General features: G+C 44.4%; 1 protein-coding gene across 4 annotated transcripts in view; it reads left to right on the forward strand.

Annotated features, from left to right (window-relative positions):
* The window catches only part of jade2 (jade family PHD finger 2), a 123,532-nt gene extending 116,769 nt beyond the window's left edge, over positions 1 to 6,763 (forward strand). For all 4 annotated transcript variants that reach the window (XM_029120651.2, XM_029120652.2, XM_029120654.2 and 1 more), the window contains one exon: positions 1,499 to 6,763. In XM_029120651.2, coding sequence (XP_028976484.1) covers positions 1,499 to 2,382 — 884 coding nt within the window. In that variant the 3' untranslated portion in view covers positions 2,383 to 6,763. The remainder of the gene's footprint in view (positions 1 to 1,498) is intronic.
* The last annotated feature ends 7,817 nt before the right edge of the window (positions 6,764 to 14,580 follow it).

Genomic DNA, 14,580 nt, shown 5'->3' on the forward strand with positions numbered 1-14,580 from the left:
GGCGTACCCTCTCTCTTTTGAAATGATGTATCTAGCAGTCTTATATGTCAACTTGACCCCCCCCCCCCCCGTGTTCCACCATAGGGGCTGTGGTGGAATTAGCCTTCTTTGTACACGACCATGATTAATAACGGCGTTCTAAGCAGGGCCTAAATCTCATTCATGCGCGTTTGTATCTGTGTGTGTGTTCACGGTCTCGTTGTTGGCAGGTGTTTGTGGGAAATCCTTTGTCAACAGTGGCTCTGTCTATGAGAATATTGTGGGTTGGAGTGTAGTGTGTGTCTGGTTTCTGGAGGGGCTGGGAGGTGGAGGCTGTTTCCCAGCCTGCTGTCCCTGAGGGGCCAGGCTACATGAGATGGGAACTTGGGTGGTGGGGTATTGCTCGCTCTTTCTTTGGTGGTGTCCTAAACGGCCCCCTGTAAAACCCCTTGAGCCCTGGTCAAAGGGAGTGCACTGCGTAGGGGACGGGGTGCAGTTTGGGAGTCGTCCGCCTTCTCTCCCAGCCTGGCACCACGGCGTCTTCTCGCTGTCGCCTGGCCCTGTGAGAGAGAGCTGGTGTTGCCGGGCTGCAGGGAGACACTGGCAGCCCACACTGGACCATAATGACAGACGAGGAGCCATGCAAATCCTCTAATTATATACACACACAGCACGTCTCCAGAAGCTGAGTTTGACAGTGAAAGTCCCTGATGGTGGTGGTGACAAAGCCCAAAAAGACAGACCCAGAATGAGGCTAAACCATTGTCTAGACTCACCAACAGGTTCGTACCCAAACGGTTCCCTATTCCCCAGGACCCATAGGGCTCTGTGTTAATATCGTCCCCTATATGGAGAACAGTGTCATTTGGGACATACCCGCAGTGAAACAGTTTACCAATCATTATTTATCTGGTCATGTTTAGGGTCAGCATTCAGTCTGGTCATGTTTAGGGTCAGCATTCAGTCTGGTCATGTTTAGGGTCAGCATTCAGTCTGGTCATGTTTAGGGTCAGCATTCAGTCTGGTCATGTTTAGGGTCAGCATTCCGACCTCTAATCCTCTGTGCTGCGGTACCCCTACTTTCTGCGGGTTCCAGGTTTGTTCCAAACTTCTTCCTGAATGGAACAGAGGATCCTGCTAAGTTTAAAATAAGGTTGGTTGTATTCCAGCACCTCCTGTTAGTAGCTGGAGTTTCCAACTTGTAAGGGTTGTAAAAATTTTTTTTCGATTTAGCCAATCAGAGTTAAATGGTGATGTATTGTGTTTCACCGAGCAGCTACCTAGCCAAGTTCTCCACTGTTTTTGTAACTTTTTGAGGTCACAGGATGTAGTTGGTCACGGTCGAACAGATCGATCAACCGAATCTTTAGCAAGTGTGTCAAGCGCAACTACTGGACTGCTGTATGTCTGCACACCCTTTGGACCCAGCGGCCATGTAGCCCTATATAGGAAGGTGCTTTAATAATGTGTTTTCACCGGCCCTCGACTGTCCTCTCACCTGTACCCTGTCTTTCCCCAGGTTTCCCCAAGACCTTTCCCCTGGACAACAACCTGTTTGACAGTTGGCTGGCCCAGTCGGTTCAGATCACCGCTGACGACATGCTGAGCCAGTGGGCCTTGGATGCCGGGCAGCACCGCGACAAGACGGCCAGCCTGCTGTCTGACCAGCTCCTGCAGGGAGAGGAGAGCCTGCTGAGCCTCATGATGGACCACTCCGTGAAGTCTACCTGGAAGACCCCTCAGCTGGGCCGCAAGACCCGGGCCAAGCCCCGAGGCCGAGGCCACAACTCCACCAGCAACGGCACGGCGACGGCCCCGCCCTACTCCGCCGTGGCTCCTGCCGCTGCGGCTGCCTCCAGCGCTCCGCAGGCGGAGGAGAGGCCAGAGCACGGGGCTCGTAGAGGAGAGAGGACCCGGGGTTCCAAGGCCCACCTCCCCCTGACCAGGAGCACTGAGGGCCTGCAGCCGCCCACCTCCAAAATGGACTCCTGTCACATCTCAGAGGAGCACAGCCCGGCGGGTCCAGGAGCGGCCTCCTCCCCCACACCTCCCCCCATGGCCTCCTGCTCTCCAACCCAGCCCTGCGGTAGTCCTGGGACGGTGCCTGAGGGGGTGGCTGGGGTTGTCCCACGCACTGCCCTGCGCCTCCGCCTGCCCCGGCACGGCAAGTCCCGGGGGAAGAGCGGCGATGTAGGGCCGCAGGAGGTGGTGGAGAGGGAGGTGGAGACCCGCCCATTGAAGGAGACCTCGTCGTCGTCGCTGCAGGACCCCGAGACGGATGGCTACTTCTCTGACGCCGAGCAGAGCGACTCGGACACTCGCTCCAGCGGCCGTAAGCTCCGTCTGGCCAAGTTGCATTCTGGGAACGAGGACCTGCTGAGGAGGAGTGTGCTGGCGTTGTAGGAAAAACTGAGCGCACACACCCATCGTTGACCAGGAAACCCACTGTCTTTTCAGACCCTTGTTCTGGTTACCATAGCTACTGTCTGCCCAGTGAGTCTGGGCCCTTTATATTATACATACAGTTGTTTTCTCTAGATCGCTTTAATGAACCAAATCTCTGTACTTCACTAGTCGTAAATCAGTTCATCTGCTCTGTACTGGGGATTTGAATGTAGCTGTTAGTCAGATAGCTACAAAACAACACCTAGATGTTAGTAGTGCTTGTTACAAATGCTGTATGATGACGTAAGAAGCCGATGATGAATAGGATTGGACTACGTTACATTTAGGGTTTGTTTGGTTTAGATGTATAACATGGCAGTAGACCCTGTCATCAACCCTTTCTAGTGGCGTGGCGTCCGTGGAACTAACCGCTAGACTTGGGCTGAATACTCTGTGGGCATTATAAGATGTTCAGGTGAATCTCTTCCTTTCTCTTGACCTAAGATGGGTCCCTCGAGGTGATCCCTGGGATATGATGTTTAAAAAGCCTTTCCGTTCACAATCAGTCTGAGAAATGTACAGAACAATATGACACAAATATTAGCCTTTCAAAGCACAATAGTTAACAGGAACTGTAAAACAAACATTGTGCATAAACACACAGACACCCTTTCACACACAAACACACCAGACAACACACACGTTTACACACGTACTCCCAAGACACACACTCAGCTTTCAGCAGTTGTTGAAATATACTGTTTGAGAAGTATGTCAGCCCTTCATTGACTTCTCACCTTCCGTGTGGGCCGGAATCCTTGGAGAAACAGTATTTTACAAATCGCGTGCCTTCTGTCGCTCCCCCTAAAGAGTTTATCTGTCAATCAATCAATCACTTCTAGAATCTGATTTGTTACAATCAAAATAGGAAAACCTGCTGTATCGGTAATCCATCATACCGAAACAGAGGGCTTCTCCAACCTTAATTGTAGTGCCTAAAAAAAAGGATGTAAATGCAGCTTTGCCATTAATCAACCCAACCGCATGCAAAGCCACACAGATCTCGAGTTCTACCATATTTGTGCAAAGTGCTGCCCCAGTAAAGCAACTTCTGGAATCTTTGTTGCTCCCGACAAATGGTATAATCAGCTACAGTACAGAGTCCTGGATTCTGACTTCTGGCTTCCTTTTTTAGTTCTTTGTAAATTTGTTGTTTTAACTCTTGTTTTTTTCGTCTCAGAGAGTTGTATTTTATACTTAAAGCGGTCCACAGTATTTTCTCAGGGTTTAAAAAAAAATAAATGACGGAAGAAAACAAAGAAGGGTTTAAAGATGTATTGAAATCAAAGTTAAATGGTAGATATATGAAACTATATTAAACAGGCTATTTTACGCATATAATAGGTATGTATAGAGAAACGGTTCCTTGGGCAAGGCGTCACTGTTTGAACTCTGACTACTACTGTACTGCTAGCTTGTATCCAGTCAGTACCACCACCACCACCTGGCTGTCTCCTGAGTTGATGATGCCAAAGAACAGTGTGTAAACAGACAGGCCAGCATGCACTCAGTCCGGCCGCGTTCCAAACCGCACCCTGTTCCCTTTCCGCCAGCTCGCGTGGCCTCCTTCTTCTGTTTTAACGATGGCGTCCAACGAGAGGGCCTTGAGGACAGAAATGTACCTGAGGCCAGTTTGCGGCGTCGCGGTGAAGTGAATTTGGGACGCTCCGCGTTGCTCCGGCCTGCTCTGGTGTGGTGCGGCTCGGCCGTAACACCACCACTACTCCATCCTTCCGTTCCCTTGGCCCTCGGCACCACCAACCTGGGAAGAATTGAATGCTGCTGAATCGTGTGTGTGTGTGTGTGTGTGTGTGTGGCTGATTGTTATGTCCCACCAACACACCCAGCGCTGGTATAACAGGGTTAAAATGTACAAGATGATTAGGTTTTAGTTTCTCGCCCTGCTCCAGGTGGGACACAGACTGAGAATGACACTCCCTAAATCAGCGGATTGGTCCATGGCCACAGTGTGTGTCGGCCTGCTCCTCTTCCCTCCATCTAGCGTAACCCCTGGAGACACAGACCGCTACAACCGTAGAAGGAGTAGAGCATTATACTCCTCCTAACGCTTCACTTACAACAGAAATACACAGTAACAACAACAATGCTTATTGTTCTCTGCAGATAGGTGGTCGGTTTGGGTGGGTGGTGTTTGTGCTGTTGTAGCGCTACAGGATCCACCCAACCACTTAGCCGTTTGTTTTGCTAAGACAATGAAATGTAAACTTGGTTTCAATATTCAATATATACACCGATTTAGACTAGACAGTGTTTTAGATGGAGCCTATCATGTACGGCCCCTAATGTTGTAGAAAAACAGGTTATTATTCTTGAAGTCGGGCTTCTACGCCCTTTTTCAACGCTTCCTCTCAGAAACAGTAGGCTGGGTTATAATGAGGTGGTGAGATCTTTTGGTCCAGCAGGCAGCATGTAATGGCACTTTTCATACACTGATGGATTATCCTACAGATTATGTTTGGATGGATGGTATTATCCTACAGATTATGTTTGGATTGATGGTATCATCCTACAGATTATGTATGAATGGACAGTAATAATCCTACAGATTGTTTGGATGGACGGTAATAATCCTACAGATTATGTTTGGATGGATGGTATTATCCTACAGATTATGTTTGGATGGATGGTATTATCCTACAGATTGTGTTTGGATGGATGGTATTATCCTACAGATTATGTTTGGTTGGATGGTATTATCCTACAGATTATGTTTGGATGGATGGTATTATCCTACAGATTGTGTTTGGATGGATGGTATTATCCTACAGATATGTTTGGTTGGATGGTATTATCCTACAGATTATGTTTGGATTGATGGTATCATCCTACAGATTATGTATGAATGGACAGTAATAATCCTACAGATTGTTTGGATGGATGGTAATAATCCTACAGATTATGTTTGGATGGATGGTATTATCCTACAGATTATGTTTGGATGGATGGTATTATCCTACAGATTGTTTGGATGGATGGTATTATCCTACAGATTATGTTTGGATTGATGGTATCATCCTACAGATTATGTATGAATGGATGGTATTATCCTACAGATTGTTTGGATGGATGGTATTGTTATTGCCCTTAAGCAGGTTTTCTTTGCCCCATTGCTGAGGACCCAACAGCTGACAGTTGTATTATTCCAGCCCTTTATTAACACACCTGAATCGACTAATAAAAATGTGTGATCTTTTGAAGAGTGTGTATCTGCTTGGCTGGAACAAAACATGCGTTCAGGCATTAGGTCCCCTGGAATAGGGTTGAGAAAGACTGTGTAAATGTCCGAATGCTGTCCCTGTACACACCTAGGAACTGCTGCTGTCGTTGTTGTCTGTGACTTGAAAAGGCCACGAACACACAAATGGAACACAACGACAACGTCACTGAAAAGGATCTCCTCTTCTGTGTTAGCTGCTTCGTCCGATGAGGAGCTGGTTTAAGGCTCCAGTAGTTAGACTGCCATTTCCATATCTGGTTTTTGTATGCACCAACCATGATGTATGATACTGCACTAGAGACCTTTTTGTTTCCGTGTTAAAAGCCTTTGCAAGCTGATTTTTGTAACGCTTCAGCCGCGGCTCATGTAACTAGAATGCTGACTCATAATCAGACAGACTGCTTCCTTACTGGCGCTTTAGCTCTCTGTCTACTGACTGCTTCTAGACAATGAAGTATGATTCCAATCCACCACCACCCCACAGACCAGCGCTCTGTCTCAACCCCCCCCCCTCCCCCCAACCCCACCCCGCTTCTGTGTTCCGCCAGCCCGCCTTCACTCCTTCGTTGTTTTTAAGCGCAGGAGGATTAAAGGAACGTGCTTTAAGGACAAATAATGACGTTCATGTGTTCTGAAGTGGAGCGAGCGTTTGTCACTCTGCTGCTCTGGGCAGGAGGGAGAGCGAGGGACGTGCACGCCGGTCGAGGGAGAGGACAGTTTGTACTTTCCTCTTAGTGTTTGCGCCCTGTCCACACAGTGAACTTAGCTGGCAGGAAATCTGAACAACACCCCTGTCTCTCTCTCTGTCCCTCTCTCTGCTCTGCTCACAAACACAAAGTGCAGAAACGTGTGTTGTCACTATAGCTGTTTATTGGCTCTCTGTGCTGTTGTTTTGTATACAGAGCCATAGATTGATGGATTTGATAACAAGAAAGGGGAACTGTAAAGCCAGTAGTTTTGTGGGTGTGCACCGTTTGTCTGAGTGGATGGTTGTGTGCGCGCACGCGTGGTTGTACACATGTACGCTTGTCTGTGTCTGTCAAGCGTGTGTGTGCGCGTGTGTGTGTGTGTGTGTGTGTGTGTGTGTGTGTGTGTGTGTGTGTGTGTGTGTGTGTGTGTGTGTGTGTGTGTGTGTGTGTGTGTGTGTGTGTGTGTGTGTGTGTGTGTGTGTGTGTGTGTGTGTGTGTGTGTGTGTGTGTGAGTGCATGCGCGTGCGTGCGTTTCTGTGAGTGTGTGATGGGATGTAGAGGATTTGCTGAAGCTAATTGCAGTTAAAATGGTCCGGCTGGCTCCCCAGTGTGCTGATCCTTTTGTTCTCCGTTCTTCCATGGAGAACACTCCCAGGGAACTGACCGCTGTTCTCTGGAAGCACGGCGGAACCCTGAATGGAACCTTATTCCTTTCTAGTGCACTTGCTTTGTCTAGAACCACAGTGCATCATGAAGTCCTTTGGGATGCATGCAGGCTATTTCTGACCAGCAGGGTCATAGAAGGTGTTCCTGTCCTTAAAATCAACGGCGCCCCTCCAGACGTTAGAGGCTCAGCCTTTTTTTATACCTATATCTTTTGTATTAATTCAACAACTTACAACCATTTCCCATGGATGGAGAGAGTGTGCGCGGGAACATTGATTTGCCTTCTGGTGAAGTTCCAACGGTTTGATCCCCTGTTGATTTTGTTCATAGTGATTATTCCCTGTCTTATGAATGCACTTATGAATCCCTTTTCCAGGAGATAAAGGTTAATGCACAACCACAGCTTCTCCTCCCGAGGATTGGCCAGTCTGTTACTGTCTGCAACAGAGCCAAGCTCCCATATTAAGCAGGTTTTGTTTTTGTAGCTGATCTGACATCACGTCACAAATGGCGCCCTGTTCTCGGTGTGTCGCACTACTTTTGAGCAGAGCCTTGTGTAGGGAACAAGGGCGCCGTTTGACGGAGGCGGACCCAGCCACTCTAAATGCCTAACCTGTATCTCCTACTGATCACATAAATCATTTTGATAGGAGTCTGGGATTTCTCTTATCGAAGCAGACTCCGTTGCGGTTCCTCCCTCCTCCACCTGCCTGTCTTATTTGTCCTTTTAAGGCGCTGCCGTGTACAATTCAATTCCTCACCCATTTTGGCTTCGATCTGCATCAGTTCTACGATACGATAATATGAATGTTGCAGGAGGTTTATCCTTCTGTATTCTTTGTTTCAAAGAATGTTGTGCCATTTGTTAATAGCAAAGAGAAATATTGAACATATATTAAAAAGAAGAGCTATTTTAAATTATTTTTTGGCTTTTTTTTTTGCAATATTTATTTTCTTGTATTAGAAATCTTCTTTGTAGGAGGAAAAACGAAAAAATGTATTTTTCATTAGTGCAAAAACCTATTTTTTTCCTTTTTGTACACTTTCAATGTCAAGCAAAACTTTAAAAAGCAATATGATGTTCCATTTGACTGTATCTGCATGCTGTTGGTGTTGCCTTAAAGACGGCTGGGTCCACTATGACCCCCCCCCTACCCCCCACCTATTCCTGTCCGCCCCTCCTCCCGGCACTCTGGTGTGGTTGACCAGTGTAGTCAATAAAGCAGTGCTTTCTGTGTACCCATGCTCACGTCTGTTTCTCTGTTCAGTTCATCTCTTCTTTTTAAAGGGGCAGTCCAAGGAGAAGTTGCATTGTGTGTCCCGCGTCACCCTATTCATAACCATGTTGCACTATAAAAGGACGAGTCAAAACTGGAGATGAGATGCACATGTATTTGATATGAAGGTTGGTATTTCATGCAGTACTCCATGATGTATTCGTGCGATGCTCCCCAGTTTCGTCACATCCAGTTGCCTACGGCCCGGTGTGTTGCAACGACTACAGACCGATTTGGGGGACTTGAAGATGGCGGCTTTGTCCTAGGTGTTCTGGGGTGGTTTTTTTTTAAGGTCAGTGTAGATCCGTATCCACTCTGAAGATGTTTTGAAACCACAAGCTTTCGTCAGTCTGTTGTTGCCCAGATACACTTGAATGTTTAGAGTGCAGTTAGGGGAACACATCTTTTCAAAAGTGCATCATAGGTAAAACCTGAGCGCTTTCAGCTGAATGGAAACGGATGGCGGTTGACCAACACAGATCGGGTGAAGGATATAGCTTAAGACTATCAAGGATCTTGAAATGTGCTGCATAGAGGAGTTGTCCGAGATCGTTCGAGAAGTGTGCCAGTCTTGTTGGATGTTACAGGAACAGGCTCAGTGCTGTTATCACAGCATTGAATAAATGGCCTGGATACTTACAACACAGACTTTTGGAATTTAAATGAATTTGCAGAAATATCTAAAAAGAAATTGCTTTGTCATTATGGGGTATAAAGTTTAGATTGATGGCAAAACGGTCCGAAACACAATAAAATGAACTATGCACATTTTGAAGATAAACGTTGTGGATTGTAGTCCATTTCTCCTGGTGAAAATATGTAAATGTCATATTCATGGAATGCTTGAGAAAGCCACACCAGGGAGAACAAAAGGTTTTCTTTGAGTTGTTCCTTTTTTATCATGATATATCATAAATGTTTAGACAGTTGTCAGGGTTCTAGAGCTACACAACATCAACACAACCAGGTGGACCTTAGACAGGAACAGATAGGAGTCGTCATGCTCAGGTTCTACTAAGATGCAACAGAATATCACAAACATTTATAAAAGCATTCATAAGTTCCAAAAGGATATCAGAAAAGACCTGATAAATTACACCAGGCAGGACTGGCTGACATGTTCTTGGCACATAGATTATTACAGCATAGAGACCCACCATGCTGTAGCGACTCTTTGTGGTAGGTCAAGTTTTTACAAGCTTCATTTTGGTTCCTTGGTTGGGGATGTCTTCTCCAGCACCTATGTACCCAAAAATACTTCCTTGGGTATTGTGATAAGTCTCATAATTGCTTGGCAAAATGTCCATTGGCGCACATGTCCAGAATTTGACCTCTCCAGAACCTTCTGTAAAACTGTGAGGGGCAAAAGAAGAAAAGATATGATCTAGCTTGGGATCAGCTACGTGCAACACCCTACTGGACCCAGTCCAAGCACAGCAATAACAAACTATCATTCATTTCCAAATGCTTGGTGTGCAGGATCCTTTAAACAAGTCCTCTGCAGCGTTAGGAGCTGTGGGAGATGTAATTCAACTCAGAGAACACAATAGAGACATGCTCTTAGACTTTATGAAGGAGAACAGGCTATTTCAGACCTTAAAGTGGCAGTGTAGTTAAAAATGCATTTGTTTTTATTATATTTACACCAAATCTACACTCAGTAATGCCCATTTTTTATCTAGGAATTGTTTAGAAAGAATGTTAGCAATTTCCCATTCAGCAGGTGGGATGGAAATTTTGTCCCAAATCATAGGGCCTCACAATGTGGTCTGATTATAATAGACCCAAAGACTGTTTCTGGGTTAGAGGTTGGGGTTTGGACCATCTTATCAGCCAATCAGGGCTCTGTAAGTAAATATCTTCACATTTATTTCCTTTCACTTACACAATCATACTGAGAATTTCAGGGCAAAAGGAGGATTAGGGAAATAAATGATTAACAAGTTATTGAAAGAGCACAGAGATGGAGTTAGAATGGACTGACATACTGTATAGAAAATTAATACTTTCAATGAAATGAAAAGACCAAACTAAAAGTGCTTTTAAAATAGAAGTAGTCATATTTTGGCATATTGATTGTTAACGTTCATTACAGTTTTCCACAATTCCTTACACATATTTGCTGAATCTTTGGCTCATTTTCCCAGACCTCTAAACACAACCACAAACACAAAAAGTAAAACCCTTCAAATCTCTAGCAAAAGCTAACACAGCATTTAAAACTGTTGTATCTCTTTCAAAAAAAATCTAAATGACGCAAACTCGCATCATATGAATGGATCTGTCTACCAACCAACAGCACACTGATGAGCTCAACACAAAACATTACTATGAATATGCCATCAGTAGGTTTTTGCTTTTTGCATTGGCAGTGTTACATGGTACCCGGTTGAAAGAGATTGTTACAGTAATGTATACCTACTCAAATACACATAAACACACAAATGCAATACAATTGTAATTTATTTCCAAAAACATTGTCATTTATTTCCAATGTGTAGTAATTTTGAACAAATTTTGTATGTAACACTTTACATACCCAGCAGGAGAAAACCAGGCAAAACAGTCAGTGAGGTAGTAGGTTTTCTGTATGAAAAAGTGTCTCTTTCTTTCAAACCTAAACACAAAGACAAAAACACACATGCAAAATGTAAAAACAAGAAATTAGGTTCCATCCAGCCTCTTATTTTGGCCTGGCAACAGCACCTCATCTACATCACAAGCAATGTTCTCCCTGGCTCAACAGCGGGGAGAGAATCTTCTGGAGTGACGGATCCAGCCGCCGGAAGCTCCCACATCAACCACATGCATTCTCCGTTGTCTGGAGAAGAGGTATGCATGTGAGGGGATGGCGGTCATACCCCTTCCATCGCCATGCCGATAAAAACTCTTTAGGAATTGGGAATATGGTGGGCAGTATAAAACAATAAACTATGGGTGGTCGAGGAAACAGTTGCGGACCAGAGCAGCCTGGTGGAAACTTGCCCCAGAGGATAACATACCTGGATTGCTCTGGTCCACCCTCTGCTCGACTGGAATGAGGATGCCATGTATGTGTCAAAAAATTTGATGAGAAGGGCGGTGTAGTAGGGACCAAGGTTGGCATGGTGATGGAGGATGCCTTGCTTACAGTTTTTCCCCAATTGTTTACACACGAAAATTGTAACTTGAAACGCAATCCCTGAAACTTGAAACTCATGTACCAATTCCCTAAACAATGTCTGCAAATTTACTAGCACAATTCCTGCTTTAGACTCAGTTTTCAATTCTACAGCTCTGGAAAAAATTAAGAGACCACTGCACCTTTTTCTTTCCTTTCCAAGAAGTTGGAAAGGAAGGTTTTGTCTTTCCTTTCCAAGAAGTTGGAAAGGAAGGTTTTGAGTGAGGAACAGAAGAGTTAAAATTAAGAGACCACTGCAAATTGAATGCTTCTGTTCCTCACTCAAAACTTTCCTTTTTAACTTTTTTGGAAAGGAAAGAAAAAGGTGCAGTGGTCGAAATGTTTTCCAGATCTGTTTATCACAGTTTTTGCAAAACACTACACAGTTCTCTACATTAGGCACAACATTCAAAATGAACATCTCTTTACTCCCTTTGGAAAGCAGCGCCAATCACAAGGCCAAGCTCTAAACACCAATTGGCAACACCCACTCCTCACAGGTGTAAATATTAGTTTCTGAATTGTTCACTGAGAAATCAGAGCTTTAACACGTCAAAAAGCCACAGGTGGGCTCTCCTGTTTGGTGGAAAATGGAAGTCAATGATGGGGCAAGAGCTATACAGTTGTGCTTAAAGGTTTGCACACCCTTGGAGAATTGGTAATATATGTACCATTTGTAAAGAAAACACATGAAAACTAATTTGTAAAGTGAGCAGGTAAAACACGTCTTTTATTTCTTATGGGATTCACAGTCAACTGTAGGTCATAACAGAATGGCACAATCATAAAACAAAACATGGCAACAAAAAAAAAGAATTAACTGACCCCAGTTCAAAAGTCTGCATACCCTTAGTTCTTAATACTGTGTATTGCCCGCTTTAGCATCAATGACAGCCTTTTGTAATAGTTGTCTGAGGCCCCGAATTCTTGCAGGTGGTATAGCTTGGCAAAATGCCTCCAGGTTATGCCAAGTCTTTGGTTGTCTTGCATGAACAACACAAAGGAGATCTCCACAGAGTGGCTCGATGATATTAAGGTCAGGAGACTGTGATGGCCACTCCAGAACCTTCAACTTTTTCTGCCGTAACCACTGGAGGGTCAACTTGGCCTTGTGTTTAGGGTCATTGTCATGCTAGAAAGCTTTTGTGCAAAAGAATGCAAATTGTCTGCCAGTATTTTCTGATGATATGCTCCATTCATCTTGCCATACATTTTTACAAGATTCCCCATGCCTTTAGAGCTCACACAACCCCAAAACATCAGTGAGCCACCACCATGCTTCACAGTGGGGATGGTATTCTGTTCACTATAGGCCTTGTTGACCCCTCTCCAAACATAGCGTTTATGGTTGTGACCATAAAGCTCTATTTTGGTCTCGTCACTCCAAATTACAGTGAGCCAGAAGCTGTGAGGTGTGTCAAGGTGTTGTTGGGCATATTGTAACCAGGCATTTTTGTGGCATTGACGCATATAAGGCTTCTTTCCGGAAACTCAACCTAGAAGTTCATTTTTGTTCAAGTATCGTCATATTGTGCTCCTTGAAACAACCACTCCGTCTTTTTTCAGAGCAGCCTGTATTTCTCCAGCGGTTATCTGTGGGTTTTCTTTGTATCCCAAACAGTTCTTCTGGCAGTTTTTACTGAAATCTTTCTTGGTCTACCTGACTTTGGCTTGGTATCAAGAGATCCCTGAATTTCCCACTTCTTAATAAGCAAGGCTTTGGATATCTTTTTATATCCTTTTCCATCTTTTTAAAGTTCCATTACCTTGTTACGCAGGTCTTTTGACAGTTCTATTCTGCTCCCCATGGCTCAGTATCTAGCCTGCTTAGTGCATCCACGTGAGAGATAACAAACTCATTGACTATTTATACACAGACACTAATTGCATATTAAAAAGCCACAGGTGTGGGATATTCACCTTTAATTGTCATTTTAACCTGTATGTGTCACCTTGTGTGTCTGTTACAAGGCCAAACATTCAAGGGTAGGGAAACTTTTGATCAGGGCCATTTGGGTGATTTCTGTTATTATTATGATTTAAAAAAGAGCCAAACAACTATGTGATAATAAATGGCTTCATATGATCACTATCCTTAAATAAATGACAAAAAATTGCACGATCAGTCATATTTTCAAAATCAATGCCAAAATTTCACAATTTCTGCAAACTTATAAGCACAACTATATAGTTAATTTGATGGTTCCCCACTTAGAAATAACAATGAGACTTTAAGGAAAGTTCTACAAAACAATACAGAATGCCACAGTTGGACATTTGAAGACTGGAAGAAAGTTGCCTGGTCTGATGAGTCTCGATTTCTGTTGAGACATTCAGATGGTAGAGTCAGAATTTGGCGTAAACAGAATGAGAACATGGATCCATCATGCCTTGTTACCACTGTGCAGGCTGGTGGTGGTGGTGTAATGGTGTGGGGGATGTTTTCTTGGCACACTTTAGGCCCCTTAGTGCCAATTGGGCATCGCTTAAATGCCACGGCCTACCTGAGCATTGTTTCTGACCATGTCCATCCCTTTATGACCACCATGTACCCATCCTCTGATGGCTACTTCCAGCAGGATAATACACCATGTCACAAAGCTCGAATCATTTCAAATTGGTTTCTTGAACATGACAATGAGTTCACTGTACTGAAAGATCTCAACCCAATAGAGCATCTTTGGGATGTGGTGGAACGGGAGCTTCATGCCCTGGATGTGCATCCCACAAATATCCATCAACTGCAAGATGCTATCCTATCAATATGGGCCAACATTTCTAAAGAATGCTTTCAGCACCTTGTTGAATCAATGCCACGTAGAATTAAGGCAGTTCTGAAGGCGAAAGGGGGTCAAACACAGTATTAGTATGGTGTTCCTAATAATCCTTTAGGTGAGTGTATTTTATGTGATAAATGTCAGTCATAGGTTTTAAAGTTTTCCATTTCTAACATTCCCTCTAAAGATGGTTTGTTGGCTTGTAATTGATTGACTACCATACATTTTACTGCTCTTTTGATATTCAAAATCATTGATGTTCCTTTAGGATGACACGCAACACAACTGGCAAAAATGTCATTCAGTGTCCCTAATGCTATCTAGATCACTACAGGCCTTGATCAAAGAT

The sequence above is a fragment of the Esox lucius genome, chromosome 7 (genome assembly GCF_011004845.1).
Source record: "Esox lucius isolate fEsoLuc1 chromosome 7, fEsoLuc1.pri, whole genome shotgun sequence".
NCBI classification, from domain to species: domain Eukaryota; kingdom Metazoa; phylum Chordata; class Actinopteri; order Esociformes; family Esocidae; genus Esox; species Esox lucius.